Below are 22,483 nucleotides of genomic sequence, written 5' to 3' on the forward strand. Positions count from 1 at the left end.
CTCTGAAAGGAAAATGTTCACTTACTTCTTCCTAGAAGTCTGTAAGTGAATGTGTAAGAAAATGTATAAGTCAAACTCCGTGATTAAATTTCCAGGAGAGGTCTTGTTAGGATGTTGGTCAATGATCACGGACCCAAATCTGTTAGTTAAAGCAAAAGTTTAAAGGAAAATAGGAAAAAAAAAAAACACCAGTATATGAGTAGGAAGATTAAAACAACTGGTTGTGTGCAGTTTCACCAATTAAGAGGTAAATGTATGAGAGTAATTTATACCAGAGAGAAATAAGGATCCGGCATATATAAGTGGTTCAGTATAAAATAAATATACATTGAAAGAAAAAAATGCCAAGAAGCTCATTAACTAGAGGTCTTCCTTCCTCCTTCTTACTTATACCCAGAAAATAAGTAAATAAATGGAAATAAACAAACTATTAGCTTCCAAAAACTGTGTCCCAAAGTACCTCATTAAACATGAGTTAGGGGAACGAATGAATGTAAATTACACAAACATACTTTGATAGGCATATGTCTGGTTATAACATTTGTAAATGTAGTGAGATGGAGACATGGCCAGTTATTGCATGACTGAGGGCAGAAGCTGACATCACTGATGACCAGTACAGTCTAATACTATTGGAAAACGTACTCCGAATACTAGGTTCAAAGAAGAAGCAACTGGGGGAAAAATTTGACCGATTACCTAGTGTAACATCAATGTTATTTTCAAACATGGAAGCTAAAAAACTGTCGTTCAAATGTTTACTCCTTAATCAGGTTCCTACTGTTTAAGAACCCTTGGGGTTCTTTTACTTTTAAAGGAGTGTTTTCCTTCTTGAGTTGAGAACCCTGACTTGTTGGTTGTTGTTGTTTGTTTGTTTTGTGGGTGTGTGTGTTTCTTTACTTGTAAAGGACCCTGGAAACCTTAGAAAGATTTCTATCAAACCTGCCCTCTAATTCTCATGTTTACTTCCAGAAAAGTTTGTTACTATAAATCTTTCTTGCCTAAAGAAAACTGTTTTGACAGGGAATTGAGTCACTGAGGAATTACTAGAGTTTTGTAAAGAGGGTGTTTTGCTTAGCAAGACTCAGTTGCCTTTAGGTTTTTTGACACTGGAAACACTGTCACAGCAACTATTTTAATATTATGGAAAAAGTCAATTTTCAGGCATTTTCAGGGAAGGCCATGAAATGTGTATGATTTCAAAATTGATGCTCATATTTTCTTTCAAAGAAAATACTGACATTAACTATTTTCTTGGCTTAATGTTGTGAAGAGATTATATCCTATTTTGAATATAAACACACAAGTACGCTCAGATACATATATATCTTTGGGAGGACTAAGGAAATATAATTTTATCTTCTAAAATTGAGAAAAATACAAAACTATGTGCTTTTAGTTCAAGACAAACATCATTAACATAAAAACAAAAACAAACAAAAACAGGTTTTCCAGTGAACCTTGCCTTTTCTAGTATTACATCAGAAAATTTGAGGGTCGAAATGATTTACATTGCATAAAAATCCCTATAAAACATAGAACAGGTCCTTAAAGTACTTTTCAATTCCCTTGAGGTCTCATGTATATCAGAGTGAATTCTACAGGGCTCCCTAGCTGGACCCTCTTTTGGTGCCTAAAATCTGAAGGTCAGTAGCAACTTCAAAGAATCGTGGAGTTTTCTCTTAACAGAAAATAAGTAAGGCCATTGTAAAACCCAAGACCCTAAATGACCTTTTGTAGTATCAAGATGTCCAAGGGAAAAAGAACTATTCTCATGTTATTATTTCTATTTAGAGAGCAGCGAGAAAATTCCTTCCCAGCATCTTCGAGACTGAGACAGAGTGGAGTAATTATGAGGCTGAAAACCATTGGGAGGCACTGTGTGAGGTTTTCTGCAGGGAAAAATCCTTTCTCTTCTTGTTTTGGATGGAATGTTACAACAGGTCTGCAATTAAGAATCCAGTGTGAATAAGCAGATTCTTGTGTAGCCCAAAACCATACCATGTTTACTTCTCTTCACAATTAGTAAAATTCCAAACCCATCAGCATGGATTATGACCTTCTGTTATCTGAGGCACAGTGGGTCACACGCTGGGGATAATGGCTGTTCTTTAAATGAGGTGTGTCCTTTCCTACCTCTGGGTTTGGACTGCATTGTTCAACTTCTTGGACTGCCAAATTCCCTCCTCTGCCGCCATCTTTCAAAGTTGCTCTACAAACATGCACTCACATTTCATAAAGCACCAAGGACAAGAAAGCCTTTCTGTTTTGTTTTAATAAATAATTTCTGATTGGCTATGAGGCTTCCTCCATTGAAGATAACATATGCCCAGTACTGTGAACTTGGTCAGAGGTCCATGATCAAGGAAGTCATAGGCAAAAGGAGCCATGACCTAATACTTACGGTTACTAAATGGATATGTTGCCAAAATCCCTACTAAATATTCCTGTTTATATAGAGAAAATGGTGCTGCTGTCATCATTGAGCAATAAAGCATTTCTTTGCATCAAACAGTTAATACAAAGACTCACAGCTTCACAAGATGCTGAGAACATGCACCTACGTGTTCAGTAATAAATGGGACACCATTCCATTCCATTAATCCTAATTTCTTAACTTTTTTGTTTTTACCTCCTATTACTTCTACTAGCAATTCTGTCTGCATTATTCTCCAGATAATTGCTATTTTCCCATTTTGTGTAATTTCCTGCTACTCCTTGTGTGCCTTCCCAGGTTCTTCAAATGGGCCATGGTCCCTTCCTCATGCCATGTCATTTCTGTTGGTGTTTGGGCATTATATTGCTTCTAAGGCTGTTCACTATCCGGCTCTTCTCCTACCTTCCAAAGTGGTTGTACCTCATAAATACTTCATCTCAGGCAAGAAGGATACACTATAATTCTACTCACTAAAATTATCATCTCTGGGTTTAGAAAATAATCAAAACATTGGCAACATATCAAATAGAATTATGGCATCAGAAAAATTGGAGAAATTTTGTAGTCAGATATGACAGCTCATTCCTGTAATCAAGAGTCTGCTGTAAGGAGGCTCATAAGTTCAAGACTAGCCTGAAATATTTAATGGGATGCTATCTCATAAGAGAAGCAAAGGGGACAGCGATGCTTTGTAGGTTCAAATAAAACTTTTTTTAAAACTTTAGTTTGGAAACCTATGTTAGATATTTACGAGAGCAGTGGAGTTCTGCAGAAATAACTTTCTTCTTGGTATTTCACAACATCTGCTACTGGTTCCAGCCAGGACCACAGGGCCGTGTAGCCCTGAGGATCAGAGAAATGAGAAACATTTCACTCAAAAAAAAAAAAAAGTGAAACAAGTTTTCCAATACCTCCAAATATGCGGGACTCAAATTTACATGAGAAGCTCGGGAGAATTATTTTTTCCGGTTCCTATAAATTTGTTTTGGAGATTTACAGTGAACCAGTGTTACGTCCTCATTTTACTTCCGAGGATCTGCAATTTGGAAAAGTGAAGCAAAGTCTCCAAGCTCTATCAGAAAAGCAATTGCAGATCCGAATCTGAAGTTCATGTCTCCCAGTTCCCAGTGGACTATTCGATATGTTTCAAGGAGACACTTTTCAATAATGATCTCCACCAAAAATAAAACTTGTCCAAAAAAGATGTGCTTCTTGACTAAATCATTTCCAATGCTTCCCTCCCTACAATTATCTAAATATTTTGTTCTTCTATTCACATAGAAATTTTTCAGACAACATGAACAATAGTCTGAAAGTACCATTTAAGGCCAAGTTTGGAGATAACAAAATTATATCTCCACCCATAATAATTACAGATGGCGTAGGTACAATGTTCTGAGAGGGGCATTATAAAGTCTTTATACTATCTTCAGATGCAAGTAATTCAAGTCTTCTCCAGGTTCTCTCATTTAGTATCTGTGATACTAAATATATACATATATATATACATATATATAGTCATAAGGTATCTGTGCTACTATAATTAGAATAGTACTATAATTATTAATTATGTCCAAATCACAAACCCATAACACCAAATTTAATTTTATATTTTTCAAAATTTCCCAAGATCTGATGAAAAGAAGCACACACACACACACACACACACACACACACACAAACATACACACACCAATTTTAAAGACACTATCTACTGAAATATATGATTTTAATATGTGTTCTGACATTAAAATTAGAACATCTTTAATTACTGTTCTTTCTTGAAAGCAGTGGTAGGATTAAATTCATTTTCAAATAGTAAATGTTTAGTTATAATAACATAATATAGTTATTAATTATATATCATTGACATTCACAATATTAACAAGGGGAGGATCAATGCTAAACCAATTTCAAACTTATTAGTTTAATAAATTATATAAATTATGATACTTCATGTATTGTTTAACTTAGCCCAACTAATAATTAGATGAGTTGATTTTTATGGGCATTAGTGTTAGAGAATATGAAATGTGTCAATCATTATCTAAAAGCTATAATCTGAATCTAACCAGAAAAAAATAATCAAGAAAACCCAATATCTTCCATAGTATCAGTTTTCTACAAACACTACAATTTTTATTAACTGATATTAATACTTGGTTACATTTAGTACATGGTAATATGCCCCAGGAGTATGGCATTTAGAGAATTATGACCAATGAGCGGATCTGGTGTGGATTCTGAATCCATAAAATAAATAGCTAGTTATAGTAGCATGAATGCTAGGAATGTCACCACTGTGACATCTCTCCACCCACTCAATCAAAATACATTGAGTTTAAAACCTGAATACCTGCCCACTTGAGCATCATAAACTTCATGATCGTGATTATGATCATAAAGAATTAAAAAGAAAAAATAGATAATAATGTTGGTTGGGTTAAGAAGGCAAAAGCAGTGACTCTAGGAAGTTGGAGGAAAAGAGGTGACCACGGTCAAACACATTATCTTGGCTCTTAAACCATGCCATGTAGTGTGGATTTTAGTTTTCATATCAAGCATTGCAGCTCTGTTCTCCTACATAACCATGACCAGGATATTCATGTTGGTTTACATTGAACCCCAACTTCTTTATAGACTAAACAACTCTGATTCTCACTGCAGAACTGTGATCTTTTCACTCCACTGAACGCAACATCTTTTCAACCCCACAATTAATCTGTTATCTTTAAAGGTTGTAGCTACTGTTACGTTGACGATCGTATATGTATTTTTAATTGTATGTTTAGATAGTAAATTTTTATGAGACATAAAAGGCTACTCCAATCCCTAAACTGACAGAAGCTCTTAACTATTTATTAGATACATAAAAATCCAATTGTTTATCAAGTAATGCAAAGCCCTTAAAGTAGAAAAAAATGTATACCGAAAATTTGGGCCACATCATTGTTCACAACCATCTATAACTCAAGTTCCAGAGTGTCTTTACACACTTATGAACTCTGGAGACACCAAGCACTCACATAGTGTACATATGTGCATGAAAAAAATTGTATTGTTAAAATAAGTCTTTTTCAAAAAATGTCAATCTAGAAAAATAATTTTTGAGCATCAAGAAGCTTCACAAATTCCTTACTTCATAGGGATAAAAAGTTGAGAATCACACCAGGATGCGTTCAACCCTGTAGCCCAGCAACCCCCACCCCAAACAGCAAGATATCAAGACAGAAGAATTAGCCTTAGATTAAGGCCATTGTCTCTTACGGAGTAACTTACAGTCTAGATGAGAGAGACACTATCACAAGGCACAAAAGGAAAAAAAAAAAAAAGAAAAGAAGAAAAAAGGGAGTAAAGGGAAAAAGGAAAACATGAGACTAAAAGAGATAAAGGAATGTCCCTACAAATAGAACAGGACTAGAAGAAACACGCTGTCATAGATTGGGCATTTGGATTTTATTTAATTAAAAACTCTGGATAACGGATTTTCCTTCATTGGGGGATAGCCATAAGTACAGCTAGTAGCTCACAGACTGAATGTCAATGTCTTCCTTTCACTCACATTAATTTTTGTGATTTTATGAAAAGTGTTATGCTCTGATTTGAGAAGAGAATGTCTGATATATAGAAATCATATAATTTACTTAAAGTAAATTTAAGTGCATGTTTTATTTTTGAACTCTTGGTAATTTTGCTAACAGGTGTAAGCTGAATTTTTAGGCAAATTGTTCCTACACGTATATGTTGGGATGACTCACAAATAATGTATTTATTGGCTATGAAAAAGCATTCCCCTATGTTCACAATTGCTAATTGTTCAGTCAAGAGCACCAGGCGAGCAGGATATGTAAATATTTATATCTTCCAGTCTTGCCCCAAAAGAAAGGGAAGCTGAGGTGGGGAAGGTCAGGTGACTTTTTCCATAATAAATAGCTAGTGGCTGGAGCTGAGACAGAAGGATGGACAGCTGACCAACCAGACAAGACAATGACCCAAAAGAAAGAAGAAAAGTACAGGAGCAAGGTAAAGCTGTGATAGCTGCCTGGAGAGAGACCCAAGATCTGAGAAGTTAGGTTAAGTTAAAAAGTAGCTGAGGAAAAAAAAAGAAAAAAAATCGTGCGTTCCTCATATATTATTATGTAACAAATTTTGTGAGGTGTAATAGATTTTATAAAAAATTAACTTAATAAAAAATAATTTAAAAAGGAGTCATGAGAACTTTTGACTTCCTTACAGAGTGCTTGCTGTATTTCCTACTTTAATTACCACAACTGGTTCAGGTTCGAATGTCTTCTACAATGGAGAATCTCCTGTGTTTTAAGACCAGTCAGAAAATAGGAAACCACGGTATTAAGATACCCAAGGTCCATGTAATTTCTTTTATAAAGCATAGTATAAAGAAAATATAGGAATTAAAGCCACATTTTAAAAAAGGAGAGAGAGAGAAAGAAAATAGCTGAGAGACTGTCCCGGGAAAAAGGCCTTGAGCCTTAAACTATGGAATAATATACAGAGAAAAGCAATGCTGACTGGAGATAGTTAATGCATACTTACTAATGATGTGATAGAGTGTAGATTCTGGAGAGCCATTGACAGGCCAAGAGAAGCACAGAATCCAAATAGTCTTGAGAGTGAGGATGATTTTTTTTTTTCTGGAAACCCATCATATGGGTGCTTAGGAAGTTATCTCTGGTGTCTATGATGACACTGAAGGATGAGAACAGTATGGCTGGAGAGTTAGTCCTAAAACCGAGCCACGATAAGAAGATTATACACCTTGGCTTTGAATGGGGGAGGGGTAAGGGCAGCAGTATTGGTCAATACTCCAGTATTGACCAATTATTGAACACAACTTGCCTATAGAAAGGAGGACTGACCTTGGGTGATATGATTTCTCTTGGCCATAACAATACTTATGGAGGCAGGTTCAGCTGCCAGCAGTCTGCCACCAACATTCCCAGGGGATGGGAAGAGGGATCCAGATATCAAGGGAACAATGGGCTGGCACACCACACCATTTACTAGGGAAGGTGTGGTCAGTTAAGATAGTCTCCTGATTGTAGAAATCATATTCGGGTAATAAACTTAAGTTTGTGTATGCAGGGCAAGGGTGCCGAAACAACAAGGCAGAGAAGTTGTAGGACATACTGTCCTGATCACTCAGTGACATCATAGCGACCAGAGATAACTCCCTAACCACCCATATGATGGGTTTCCAGAAAATAAAATGTATCATCCTCACTCTATTTGGATTCTGTGCTTCTCTTGGCCTGCCAATGGCTCTCCAGAATCTACACTCTATCACATCATTAATAAGTATACATTACTTGTCAACAGTTACCTAAACATCATCACAATGAGGACTTCGGGACTGAATGAGGCTATTAGCAACAGATGGGTAATCGGTAGTGACGAAAGAGGCTGAAAGACTCAGTGGTGGACGTCACGTGTGGATGTTGAAACATTGTACAAATGAATGGGAAGGCATAAATAGCAAACCAGACTGTCCATTGGAAACTCGTTGCAGCTATCGTGGGAAGAAGTATTTGAGAGTAGCAAGGGGAGCGGCACACTAGACGGTGTGTTAGATGAGGGCATGGCACGCCACCTCTCTAGGGGCAGCGCTTAATAATTTCCCATTGACTCCCTGTCATGCCACATGATGTGTTTATCACCACACTCCTATGTTATTATTTTCTTTCTCTGATTCATGCTCTCTTGGGTTCTGTAGATTCTGTTTTCATCTGAGAAAATCACTTAAGGTCTTTTTTTATTTTTTTTGAGGTTAACAGGGGGGAATATGTATTAAATGCACATCTCTAGGCTAATCTACCCTTTTCTAGCACTTACTAAAATCAGTATGTCAGAAACATGAGGACGGGTTTTTCTTCTTCAAACCAGGTCTGTGACCAGAGCTAAAAGTATCTTCAGAATAAAATGTGTAAGAACTGCATGCAACTATTGACTGAGAGGAGGAGAATTAGCCAATCACAGTGATGAGCCCCCTTGGTGGTTTTTCAGTGCAGAGGGGTCAACTGTGTAATCATAAAACAAAACAACAGAAACAAGACCCAGTTTTATTTATGTATACTTCTGCATACAAGTATACATGTGTGCCTGTATGTGCACATGGGTGTATGTCTGTTTATGTGTGTGTGTCTGTATGTGTGTCTATATGTGTGGGTGCATTTGCATGCGCATGTGTGTCTGTATATATGTGTGTGTATCGGTGTGTCTGTGTGTTTGTGTGTATGTGTGTGTATGTGTGTGTGTGCACGTGTATGTGTGCATGTCTCTGTGTGTAGCAAGAACATTAAAAATAAAGGTATTTTGAGAGCAAAAGGGTTAAAGTAAGAGTAAATGGAAAGAGGCAGGAAGAAGAAAATGGAAGGAGGAAAACAAAGTACTATTTCAATTAAAAACACCTATTATAATAAAATGTTAAAATTTTAACAAGAAAATTCTGAATTTAACTCAAAACATTGAAAAATAAAAACATGGAAATTGTAAACATTTGAAGCAATTGCCTCAAGGTTTTGAATGTCAGCTGAAATTCCACTTAGTTTGAGTCGAGCAGTGGTCTCTCATCTCATGGTCCTTATCTCTAATACGTGTCTTCCTCCAAAAGCACTATGCAAGTGAACTAATTCTAAAATATAAAGTCTTTAAATATAAAATACTACGCACATCTTCGTATTGATAGTTTGACTCAGACAGAGGTAACATGATTCAGAGGAAAAATGATTGAAGAGTCCCTCTTGACATTTGGGACTAACTATATGCAGATGCCACCATGCATTTCTGTCCCTAGAAACATTGCTGATATGGTTAGGAAGGGAAGCTTCTGGGATTAGCTTTTCAATTTCAGTTTCTCTTCCATTGTATAAGTCAATTTTCTCATGGTTGTGATAAAACACATGATGAAAACAACTCACAGAAGGAAAGATTTTACTTTGGCTTAGCATTTAAAAAGTACTAAAGGAGATGGAGGGATGGCTCAGTCCTTAAGAGCACTGGCTGCTCTTGCAGAGGACTGTGATTCAATTCTTAGCACCCACATAGTTCTGTGAACCAAACTGAACTCTAGTTCCTGGGAACCTAATAATATCTTCTGGACTCCATGGACAAGCCTGACTGTGCACGTGTTCACAGACACATACACACAAAACAACTATTCACATAAAATAAAGTGTCACATACAGTCTATGATGAAGGGGAAGGCATCGCAGCTCCCATGCCAGATGGCTCGCCACTTAGTATCTACAATCAAGGAGCGGAGAGCAGACAGGAAGTGGAACAAGGCTATGAGGTCTCAAGGCCCACTCTTCAGTCACCCTGTCCACCCACTGAAGCCTTCTCAAAGCTCCACTGCCCTCTAAAACAGAGCCACCTACCTGTGGTAGCTGGCCCTCCAACAGAAGCACTCCAGTACACAAGCTTATGGGGAACTTTCCATTCAAACTACAGGAATAGTCGTTTTCTATTCTTTAAGAGAGAGTAGTGACTTCTATAGCATATTTACTTTAACCATTTACTAGAGCAGACTTATGACTTAATGCACCATGGTTTTCTACTTGAAGAAAACAAGAATGCTATACATAATTGTATGAGAGTAAATTGTGGCAGATCTACCTTTTGTTAGGTTTTCCTAAGAAGAAGAAGCAGTACCACCCACTTGGTTACAACAATACTATAACAGAAACCACCATGAAGAAAATAATAGTAGAAATTGACTCTCTAGCCTTGAGAAAAAATAATGTATTTTTTTTAGCCTCATCTCTCTTTCTTTTAAGTGCAGAAGTTTTACATTATATTACAGTCCCAGCTTTGCAATTCTAATCCTTGAGTTTCATCTGTCATTCCATAGAAGACATTCTATAGGTAGGAAGACTTTTTTTTTTTTTTAACCATAGCTCTCTAACATGTGTGGAAAAGATGTGTGGGCAAAAGGATCATAGATACCAAAGGTTTAAGGAATATTTAATAAAGGTAATGGGGGTGAGCTCAACAGGAAGCCAGACCTCTCTCTAATATGCTACAGTGACAGACAGCTTGCACACCAACACCTTGCAGATGCTGGCTATTGTAAGTTTGTTCTAACTTTATTCACCAAAGACCACACACACCCAAAGACCACACACACACACACACACACACACACACACACACACACACACATACACACACAGACACTCAAACACACATACTTGCACAAGCTCATTCACCACAATTGCCTATAGGAATATGAATGGCATTTTGGAAAAAGAACCAGGGAAAATTCTTCAGGAGCCTAGAAAAAGATGAGACTGATTATTTGCTAGCTCTATTGTCAAGCTGTCTGACACTAGCTAGGTTTCATATAGTTTCAAGTTTCAGGACAAAACATTTACATAAGAGTACTCCCGACGTTTTACAATGGCTTTTCTTGTTTCGAAACTCTCACAATATTGACCTCCTTAGCAACATTTCTTCTTACACTTCATTGTATTTAATAAATGTCTCTTTGTTGGTTCCTGGAGCTGCCATAAAGTATATCCTTGCTTCTACCATGAGACTATCTTCTTCTTAGAACTATATCTCATCCTGTCATGTGACATCATTGCTATTTGTTAAGAAAATGGTTATTCCATCTCTAACGTTTCAATCATATATGTAACACATTAAAAATGAGTTATGTCATTAAGAAGATGTGGATTTCAGTTCCCAAAGATTGTTATGACTAAAAAGATGAATGGGATTCAGAAATAGTTGGTCTCTGAGGACACAGCCAGCCACAATGGATGAAGAACCATGGCTTTGTTTGTTAGCATTACAAGTTACATGCTGTCATACACTGCCCCTTTGATGTGCACTTTTTATATTTTCCAAACAGATGGAAAATACTGATAATGGAAAACCATTGTAATCACCCTTCCCTGGTGAAATCAAGGTACATGCAATTAAAGATCTGTTAATGATGGGTATTGTTCTGGTAGGTCATGAAATGACACCAACTACAATATTCTCCTGCTCTCAAGGAATGCCAACCAGATTTTTAGGAGCTTCTTAGTCACAGAGCCTAACCACAAGGTCTGTAAGACTGATGAAGACTGGCCAGTGCCTAATCAAATTCTGAGAACATAGGAGTGAAATGCTGTCTGTGGAGAAAATTTACATTATCCCTTTAGCCATCGTATTTCCTTTTCCTAAACTATGAGCTGCTCATTAAAAATTAATCAAACACATTTGAAATTAATAGTATAGTCTGTCTATATTCACAACATATTGTATGTACTGAAATCCATGTTTAGATTTATTTTTGCAGTTTTTGTTATTTAAAAAAATTTTCCTGGCAATGCCCTATCTCCTCTTAAGCAAATCACTCAAATAATTAAAAAATTTACTCTAGTTATATTGAATGTAATTTGAAAACATTAAGATGTAAGATAAGTTAAAAGAAAGGAGGAAAGAAGAAAGAAAAAGAGAGAGAGAGAGAAAGAAAGAGAAAGAAAGAAGGAAGGAAGGAAGGAAGGAAGGAAAGAAGGAAGGAAGAAAGGAAGAAGAAATGAAGGAAGGAAGGAAGGAAAGATAGAAACTTAGAAGTCTTATTAGAGAAAGAAGATTATTAGAAGCTTTTGAGTCACACAGTTTCTGGTTACTGTTTAGATGTATGAAGCCATTACACCCTCACAGCCATCACAACAGAGCCACATATACATCACTTAGTCCGCTATCCCTTAAGACTGTGTCAGTCTATCCCTTGACACTGAAGCCTGTGGGATAGCCTTCCAGCGCGCACAGCATCTCAGCATCATGGGCCTAGACAGAAACCTTGACTCTTCAGTGAAGAGGATCTTCTGCATCATATTTGGCTTTCTGCTTCATGCTAAGTGCAGGACCGGACAGAGCTCACCTGTAATTCTGCTTCTCGTTCCCTATGTGGAATCTGTCGTACTGTGAGTAGGCTCTGTTCCCTTCCCAGTCCATCAGCTCGATCCTCAGCATGTACTGCCTCTGACTGGTTATTGCAAAAATGAACTCGTTCCCAAGCCAGTATTCACCAGAGGGATTCCCAAAACCCTGGGAAAGAAAAGAGATGCATACTTGTAACTCCAGAGAGAACTTTTTCATAGTCCTTAAATAACGATAACAAATAAATATAGTTCTCCTTGCTGTTTACACTTTGTTTTAATTACTAACTTAATCTAGTACTCTTCTGCTGTGGTTTTCTCTACTGAAGGTTACATCTAATTCTCGACATAGTAAAACCTGTTTATTGTGACATTCTTGAGTTAAATTAATTTAGTTACTAGGATTGATCAGGAAACAATTCACAACTCAAAGTTTTCTCTTGACAAATTTTAAAAATGTTAGTTGACATTTTAAACATAATTTGAACATTTCCCAATGAATAGTATCAGGACCCAAACCTTATTTAATAGTAATGTATTGTAGATTTATGTTAAGTCAATACATGATTGGATAGGGAGAGGAGGTGAGAAAAAGGAGAGGAAATGGAAGAGGAGGAGTCAGGGAGTAAAACGGAAGAGGAGTCAGAGGAGAAGGAGAGGAAGAACAGGAACAGAAGGAAAGCTAACAGCAAGTGATAAGGGATCTCCTTGGAGGGGAAGAGAGAGTATAGTGGTAAATCTGCCCAAAATAGACCTCAGTTTGTTTTCCTAATTACTGGGATATGCTTTTATTGAATGGGTTTATTTGGGTTGAAAAGATTATTGCAAAAAATTGGCAATTTGGGTTGAAAAGAATATTGCAACAATGTATTCGTTGTTAACATTATTCAGCTGTACTTTTTCATTACCCTATACTTTTATACTATACCTTTTCAAACAATTTAGTTCTTTTAGTGAGTTCATAATTAATTTAAATAATCAAGCTAGAAAACAGTAGAGATTATCACTTAGATGTTTCATTGGCAAAGATTTCTGTTTGAAGACAAAAAGCTAACAAGCAAGGGCTAGGCAGTGCAGGAGCTGACATCATTGTATCTGATGCTCACTGGTACCTTCTTGGTTTCTCTGTACTCAAGCAAGTAAGTACTGTCAAAATTTCAATTTAGGGGCTGGGGGTGAGGTGGGGGACGTACTTCACCCAAAATGATACCTAACTGAAGATATTGACAAGAAGCTGAGAAATTACCGATGCAGATTTGGGCCTTTGATGGTTACTCAGGAAACCCTCCCTTGGTAATACCTAATGATCAAATTAGTTCCTTGCCTATCCATATGTCTTACTGAAGCAGTTTGGAACTGCCTAGCAATGGATGCCATACTATCTTTGAGAATTCTCAAATACTAATGTAGAAGGGTCGTACAGTAAGCAACAGACACTAAAATTTGCAGACATTGAAAGGAAAGAATGGAATGCAAAAGGCGAAAATGCTATAGCATCTCAGAGAAGGGACACCTCAACTTGGTCATTGTAATTCTCAGCCATACAATTGAGAGTAGGTAAAAACAAGAGTCAATTTTAATATGAAGTCTTGTGCTTGAGAACATTGCATACAAATTCTCATCTGGACAAACTCCTTAATCATGTTTATACATACAAACATTTAAAAGACTAGGTTCTGTAATCACAGGATATATATATAATACATGATTGTTTCACAAACCAATGGACCACAGCTAATAGGGGCATTTACAATGAAGACTTAATCTGTATGTAAAAGTGTGAAGAAAGTATTCTAATAATTACAGCAATCCTGACTGTCTCAAAAGTGATTTAAAAAATGGAAAATGTTTTCTTTCCAACTTAAAACTGATTTTAACATTAAACAGAAGTTTACTTTTTTTCCCCATTAATCAACATAAGAAAAGGATCGATGTTTCCTATTTGTTCTTTAAATATGCTGGTTGGTCCTCAGTGACAACTAATAATGCTCTAACCTTGTTCCATCACCTGTGCCAAGAGATCACTTCTTAAAATCTAATGGTGTTGCTATCAGATCCCTATGTGCAAGGTTTTTAATTGTAGTATTAATGGATCACCATCCATTTTATTTCAACTTTGTAGTTAGAGCAAATGCCTAGAGTGCCTATAGTTAGCTGCACATATGCATGCACACATGCACACACATGCACACACGCACATGCACACACAGCTTTATAAAGTTAGTAAGTGTATAGATATTTTCAAACTTATTCTCTAATTTAACTAGGATTTTTTAATAGCCACATTATCTGTCTAGATGACACTGCACAGATACTCCCCAGAAGACTGTTTGCATAATTTAGAGAAAATATAGAATTCATTAAAGTTAATACTCCAGTGACTTCCTCTGTGGATGTGTATATGTGTGTGCATGTGTGTGTGCATGTGTGTGTAAGTCTGCACACACACATGCAATCATGTGGTGGCTGGAGTTTGACCTTTGAGGGTTACCTTTCCTGTGTTTTCTTTGTGACTTTCCACCTTACTTTTTGAGACAGGATCTCCCACTGAATCCGTTCATCATCAGATAGAATGCCTGGCCTCCTGTCTCAGTCTTCCGGTACTGGGACAAAGAGTGTTTGACACAACATCTAGCTTTTTATGTGGGTTCTGGGGTTTGAATCCTGGCCCTCATTTTTGCTTCCCTCCTCCGAAGACACCCAGCCCACACTTGCTGAAAGCTACACAGTAGTAGAAAATATCTGTAACTTTTAGGAGGTGCTAAAGATTTTACAGCATCTCACAGGAGCTAGTGCGACACGCTAAGAAATCCGGAAGTTTTCCTTTTTAAGGGCAGGCAGAGACTAGAACGTTCCAGGGCGCCGAAGCTCAGAGTTAGCACTCTTCAACTGCAGCAAGTGCTCGAAAGACACGGAGAACCTCTGGGATTCCCCTTGCAGTTTTCAGTTCAGACAAGCCAGAGCTGTCCCTGCCGCCACTCGACAAGTCCCTTTGCCATGAAGCATTGGAACACAGAATCAGGGATCATATTAAATGTGAGCAGAGAGGCTGGGAATGATGAAGTGTTAAGCCTTAGGTCACATATTTCTATGCTGTTGAAAGTGTTGCGTGGATAAAACTCCCCATCTTCCCCAGGGGAAAGAGAAATGATCCCAGATGAGCCTCAAAGATGAAAAAAGAAATGGACAAACATGTGAGCCATTCCTACAAAAAAGAAAGCCTCTGGTCCTTCTCTTAGCCTGTAGCTCTAAAGGAATTCCTCAAACATAACATTTCTTAATAAATCGTTGGCTTTGTAGACTTTTTTTCCTTTCAGGAGGGAGCAACTGAAGAAAAAAACCCTATAAGTTAGAAACCATATTTTAACACTGCACATCACCTAGAAAGCTTTCTAAATGGGCAAATGTTTTACTACAATAAAGCAATATGGCTGTTGGAGAGGCAGTGGGAGGGAAAAAAATCGTCTAATGGCCAAGTGCGATGAAGCAGAAACAACTGTTTTATCATGAAGATGACAGATAGGCCAAAAGGGGGAAATGAACTGGGTTCCCACATTAGTAAACTGATGGGTAGTTTATCAGTCACCACCATGTATCTGATGTGGGGAACAACGGCTTGACTTGGACTAAGTACCCGGTCTTCTTATCTCCGCTACAGTTGACAACTCCCTTTGACATACATTTTCCGTGGGACTTCCTGCCTCACTTAGGAGACTATGTTTCTTCGTTTGAAAAACAGTTGGTTAAGTGTGCAGTGTTATCAGAGTTACAATTATCCCAGATGCTAGACTGTTCACACATGAGCAGTACGTAAGAAAAACCTACTGAGAGGATCTGTCATGGTACACAGTTATTCTCGCTTCTTGCCTTTCTTCTATAAGACGGCAAGCTTCTTAAGGGGCACAGTTATCCTCCTATTCTGCATGATCTAAGTATTTCAGGGCCTTTCTTGGCTGAAATGTAGTGTGTGTATATAATTAGCACCCTTCCACAGGCTTTCAGACATAAAAGTGTTATGATAACCTGAGCGTTGCTTACAGGAACAAATGTTATTTTAACCCAAGTACTTAATTAAGCAATGGAAATTTAAAGCCAACTGTTCGCACAAATGGAGACACTGGCTACTCCTTCCTTAGTCTCTACTGCTCGCCTGTGAAGCACAGTCTCCAGAGTGTTCCCTGTTTGAAGTGAACCCTTCAAATCGAACCTTCTACAAGGCTGAAATACTAATAATGGAGTTCGCAGTATTGGAGGTCCAGAGCTGAATGAATTACAATGTACCATGAGCCATGTTTAGCTCTTCAATTAGCCTTTACCTTGCCCATTTCTATGTCACCTCAGGTCCTGTAACTCACAGGTTAAAACATCTTGGGATCCATAAACTGAGGAAATCCTAGTTTCTGCCAATCAAAGGGCTAATGATACAAAGAAAGCATCTTGAGTCTACAACAGATTTCTAGTTTGCTCAAACCCTCCGCTCCAATGTTTCTAAAAATGCATCTTTAAGATGTCTTGATTTAAGAACCTCTGTTACTATAGAAACCTTCATGATTTTTTTTCCCATGATGGAACATAGAATTGGGATACCCTAAGTCTTTGTATCCAAGCCATGGATCCCAAGCCAAATTAATTAACTCAATCTCTCTGAGGTCAGTGTTAGGATTTTGAGTTAACACATCTACATCTTAAAGGGAAAATACCTGATTCCTTTTACCTCTTCTTTATCCTTCTATATAGCTTAAAAGCTTTAGGATCTAACCAAGAAAAATTTAAGTTCTTATACCTACATTAACAACCAGTCGTTAATATTTCTGATTGCTCAGTCTGCAGTGGCCCTGAAGATTAGTATATCCAAAAGACTCACTATGTAAGAAAAGTGGAGATTCATGTAAATATGTTATGACATTAAATAACTATTTACAAATTAGGAAGAATATATTAATCAGATAGAATTATTTGAATGGAGGTGGCAGGGAACCACATATTTATAATGGTCTCCATACCAAGAGGTACTTTTGGTTATAGGACTGATAGAAAAAAATCAAATTAGTCCATAAAATATAGCAGTATATAGAGCTCAAAAACATTTTTAAGTATTTTGTATATAATACCTTATCACAAATCATTCTTTTATATCAAATTTTCTGTAAAAACATGACACCCAGAGAAGGGAATCCCTGGGAGGAACACCTATCACAGGTGAAGGGGTTGGGTGAAGAATTATGAGAGGGGGAACCAGGAAGGGGGTAACATTTGGGATATCAATAAATAAAATAATTTAATAAAATTTAAGAACATGATAAGAAATTTGTTCTGACGGTAAGAAGGCAGAGATAAATGTTAGTAAAAGGAATAAACTGCCATTATGAATAACATTTCACATTCATGAAAATGAGTATGTTCTGTTCCGCCAATCATAATTTCACAAAGAACTTAGATGCCATGAAACAGATGCTGGTTAATTTCATTTGTCTTCCAGTAGTTTAATAAAAAAGGAAACACTGGAATTTAAAGAAAAACAATGCTGACTTCAAATTGGCCCCAAGAGTCACATTATACTTTTAAAATACAGGGAGAGGAAAGGACCAATATTCATTAATTTTGCCAAAACCTGAAAAAAAAATGTCCAATTTCAGTTTGCAATTTTTCCAAGTTAATAAAATAATTGTCTCTGATACTTTATTTGTTTTGCCCGATAATGCTCACAGGAAGTGTTGACTTTTTATAGAAGATACAAAATTGAAACCAGACACAGTCTTTGTACTCCATGGACTTCATTTTTCTTTCATACAAATTATTAAAGGAAGCAGATAAGCTCAGTTTTCAAAAGGTTCCTTTTACCCAATTAAAGCTCACATGAGTAGTATTTCCTCTGACTGCTGAGATACCTAGTCCAAAAAAGACAGGGAGAAATTTTGATTTAAAGACATTTTTTTTCTTATTTTATTTTCAATATAGACATGTAGAAATGCAATGTAAAAGATGCATTTAATTCCTTTTCGGAAACAACAACTCCCAGAAAGTACCTAGCTGCTCAAAAGGAAATGCTAGCTTCAATAGGAAGCTTTGTTTATAGGGATAATTGTCTTTAAAACAAACTAAGGCTGTCCCCAGGGCATTGGTCTGTCATAAAGCTGCCCCTTAAAGAAGTTTTTGAGACTCCCTGGTTCATTGACTTTATTTGCAGAGACTGTTGGTGAGTTTGGTCTCTCTATGGCCTGAAGGAATACTGCAGTCCATCAATGAATACCCCTTTAGAAGAACTACCACAGACTGTTCTCTCAGCAGTAAATCTCTTTACAAGTCTGTAACTCAGATTTAGCTGGATTTCCTCCCAAGGAAGACCTAACAGACAACAAAGTTCACAATGCTTCCATGGCCAATGTTGAGAATCAAGTCCTTTGCAACTTCCATGTTCCAATGGGCTTAAAAAGAAAAACAATAATATTTTGTGACTTTTTTGGATGACGGCTATTGACACAAAATTTTGGAAAATGTATTGGGGAGGAGACAGTCACTGGGAAGTAATGACAGAGGGCCATCCAGTAAGACGGGTGTTGTGGGGAAGTCTAAGGCCATGGGTACAGTCAGTGTCCTCAGAGCAGGGTCTAGGAAAGACAAAGAAGGAAGAGCTGCATGGGCACAAATGTGGTTTGTCCCAAACACATCCACCCTCAGCCAAGGAAGCTGACGCCAGTGTCCTTCCTGCAGGAAGTGAGTAGGGGTAGGTGAGCCTAATAAAAATTCACCTCTACCTTGCATTGTGAAATCAACGTGTTGTTTTTAGGTGAAAATGAAAAGGAAAGAAAGTTGTGGGAAAGCTGTAACACTTTTGACCCTGGGCTTTGATGAACATTTAGCCAATGGATTCTTTCTAGTTAGAAAAGCTTCATACTCGATTTTGCCAAAAATGTTTAAAAAATTCGGAACTCATTTCACTCTCAGACCATAAATAATTGACGCTGAGGTGATACATATTTCAAGTTTGAATAGGAAAAGTGGTAGCTTCTCTTATTTAAAAACGAGGGGGAAAGATAAATTCCAATGGTTAATGAATAATTCTACTCCATTTCTAACAATGAAAACACAACTGTCAAAGAATGGAGACATTTGGTAAATATTTAAAAGACATAAATCAAATTCATGCCTAACAACTCAGTATATCTTAATGTTCTTCGGGTACTAATGAAGCAGATATTCACAGACAATAATTCACCATTTTCCGAACTGTATGATGACAATTTCACAGTTCATTAATTGTTATCATTAATTTGAATTATAATTATATGTCTGATGGATTCAAATTTTTATATATAGCCTTACTTTCACATTAATTTTATATTCTTAGGGTCAAAAGAGAATGAATTAAAGTGGTCTGATAAAAAAACAATACTCTAGGAAGAATTTAATACATATTTTATAGCTTTTGAAGTCTGCATTGTTGATAATATTAACAATTACAGTTCATTGAATGTTCGGTAAGCTTTGCTTATGCTACGCTGAGTCCCAACATAACCCATTGAGGCAGATACAGAAGGTATGAAGTTAGTTATTACAACTGTGAGTTAAGTGATTTCTGCAGAACTGATCTACCACTGAATGGCAAATTCAAATCTTGACTGATTGTTACAGATTCTTTTTAGGGCTGTGTTTCAAACGCTGAACTCCCAGACTTGCATTTGGGTGCAGTCACATAGAGAGAAATAGGTCTGAGAAACTAGCCTACCATTCTAGTTCCCTATAACAGTTCTGTGTTACAGAAGGGTTTCAGTTGAACAAAGAACAGGGGTTATGTCTTAACAAGAGTCTATTTCATGATGGAAGCATTGACCAGTGATAGTTTTGCTTTTAGTCTTTTTTTTTTCTTTCAATTTTGGAGAGAAAAATTGTTAGAAAATCAAATCAGGAACTATACAGTAATTTTAATGTAAAAATAATGAAAAATGTCTACTCTTATAATGGCCCCAAAATTACCTCTGTACATGGGAAATTCTGACTCTGACATGAGATATGTGACAATCCCTAGTTATTGTACCAAGAGAAGTCCTGGTTGGTCCCATGTAAAGTTACACAGAGCCACTCCCATTCAGAGCATGAAACAGCATGAGAGAGGACACAGGTCGGATGCACCTTGCTCTGTGACCTGTGTCCCTGCAGTTTCTTGTCCTGATCATGTACCCAGCCTGGGTTGGAAATCTAGTTTCTCCCACTAGGAACAAATTCAAGAGTGCATCACAGATCACCAAGTAATTATAATAATCCATTTTCCTCTCTGTTACACATATGGAACTATTTTACTGAACATGATATATGAACGTTTTGTGTCTAATGAAAATAATGCCTTTAATGTAAAAATTGGGATTTTTAAAAAACTGGAAAGCATGTATAAGTGCAAGGGTTTATCATATATTGTGCCTGAAGATAACGCCTTGGTAAAACCTCAGAAGGCGCTGTCCAGTCTTTCACCTTACCATTTTATATTCCTTCCAGCCCCTCTGGAAATCCAGGCTTCCATCTTCACGGTGTTGTATGACTGTCCAACCTCCCCCATTCACATCCATATTGCAAAATACCTGGGAAACAACAGAAAAATAATGGAAAGTGGAAATTACATACATCGTTAAAACACATAGATCTGAAACATTACAAATATACACAGGATGGGCAAGCGTCTCCTGGAAGAAGAGGAAAACATTTCACACATATATCTTGGTTACTTCTCCCAGAGTTCACATTTTCACTGCACCTGTAATGTTTCATTAGAAATGTTTAATTATTTCTAAAAATGTAAATTGTCAAGCTGAAAATTAATAACCTTAGTTTCAGAGCACAGTACTGTTTTAGAGGTTGAAATGTAGGTCAGTGGTAGCATGTTTGTTTTGTATGTGCAAAACACTGGTCACAGTCCACCTGTAGCAACCAAACCCCTGACAAACTTAAAAATCTCCAATTGAAATAAGCACTTGTGGAAGTTTACATTTTAAAAAGTTACTAATTTTCCCAATGTTATATATTATTTATTGGCCAATACATATGGTACAATATTACTTAATGTTTTATTGGAATGTTAATGTAGTTAAGAATAAAAGGTTCAGTTTTTGTATTTTATTGCAGAACTCATGCTTACATACATACTTTAATAATTACTCTTAATTTTTGAATATTACACAGGGGACATAATTTGGTGAATGAATTGTTAAAAATACATTGTTTAAATTTCATTCATGAACAATATGGCTGTGTGTATGCCTTTTGACTTTGGCAAACTTTCCTGTGTAGAATAGTCATTCAAAGATGTAATGGTTGCTTAAATTATTCTACATACAAGAACACTGATTTTAAAACTAATTCATTCTCCCCATACGGCTGTAATGGCATCTACTGAAATACATTGCAAAGTGATTACTCTGGACACAGCCACTGTGACTCATGACACGTGCATCTGGCAGTTTGAGTCTTCAAGAGCTGGAATATGAGGTCTACCATCCATCCACCCGTTGAATAATAAAGCCTATTGAAGGGTGAAATGTGTGGAAATGAGACACCATCAGGAAGCTGGCACTGTAGCAGGATCTTTTTCCCTGCGGCGCTGTGTGAGAGCACAGATGGCCAGAGGCTATAAAAACAATGGTAAGAACTATCATTCACAGCAGAATTATTTCCTCTACTTCTTGGGAGTGAAAGAACTAAGACATGCACGCCTGTATGAGCATATCAAGTAGGATATCTGGTCTCCTGAGAGCTCTACCTATAACTTGACATTTACCCAATATGTCTTTATTATCCTAGGAATTGACTCATCTCCAAATGCACGTATTTAAATTCCCTTTCTATTTACAAGCTCACTCTTCTACAATTCTTCTACCTTCCTGCATCTGCTCTGTGTCCTCGCCATGACTCTCAACAAGTCTCCCCTTAATGTTAATATATTCACCCACTTGTTCTTTCATTCAACATGAATTCTTTGGCATCGAGTCTATATTACAATAGAGGAAATTGTCATAAATAGAAGATGAATTATGGTCTCAAAACACCTTGGCATTCCAATACTGATTGCTCTCCTAAGGGTAAGAAAGCAACAGAGTGCTTAATTTTCCAACTTCAGTGACCTCAGGAATAATGGCAGCAGTGACAGAAAGAGATTTAATACAAAGCG

General features: G+C 37.0%; 1 protein-coding gene across 3 annotated transcripts in view; it reads right to left on the reverse strand.

The window, feature by feature from the left end:
- The window catches only part of ANGPT1 (angiopoietin 1), a 233,435-nt gene that overhangs the window by 22,194 nt on the left and 188,758 nt on the right, over window positions 1–22,483 (reverse strand). For all 3 annotated transcript variants that reach the window (XM_080909347.1, XM_080909346.1, XM_080909348.1), the window contains exons 6-7: window positions 20,799–20,900; window positions 12,330–12,496 (exon numbers count right to left, since the gene is read on the reverse strand). In XM_080909347.1, coding sequence (XP_080765473.1) covers window positions 12,330–12,496; window positions 20,799–20,900 — 269 coding nt within the window. The remainder of the gene's footprint in view (window positions 1–12,329; window positions 12,497–20,798; window positions 20,901–22,483) is intronic.

This window comes from Micromys minutus (assembly GCF_963924665.1).
Source record: "Micromys minutus genome assembly, chromosome: 33".
NCBI lineage: Eukaryota > Metazoa > Chordata > Mammalia > Rodentia > Muridae > Micromys > Micromys minutus.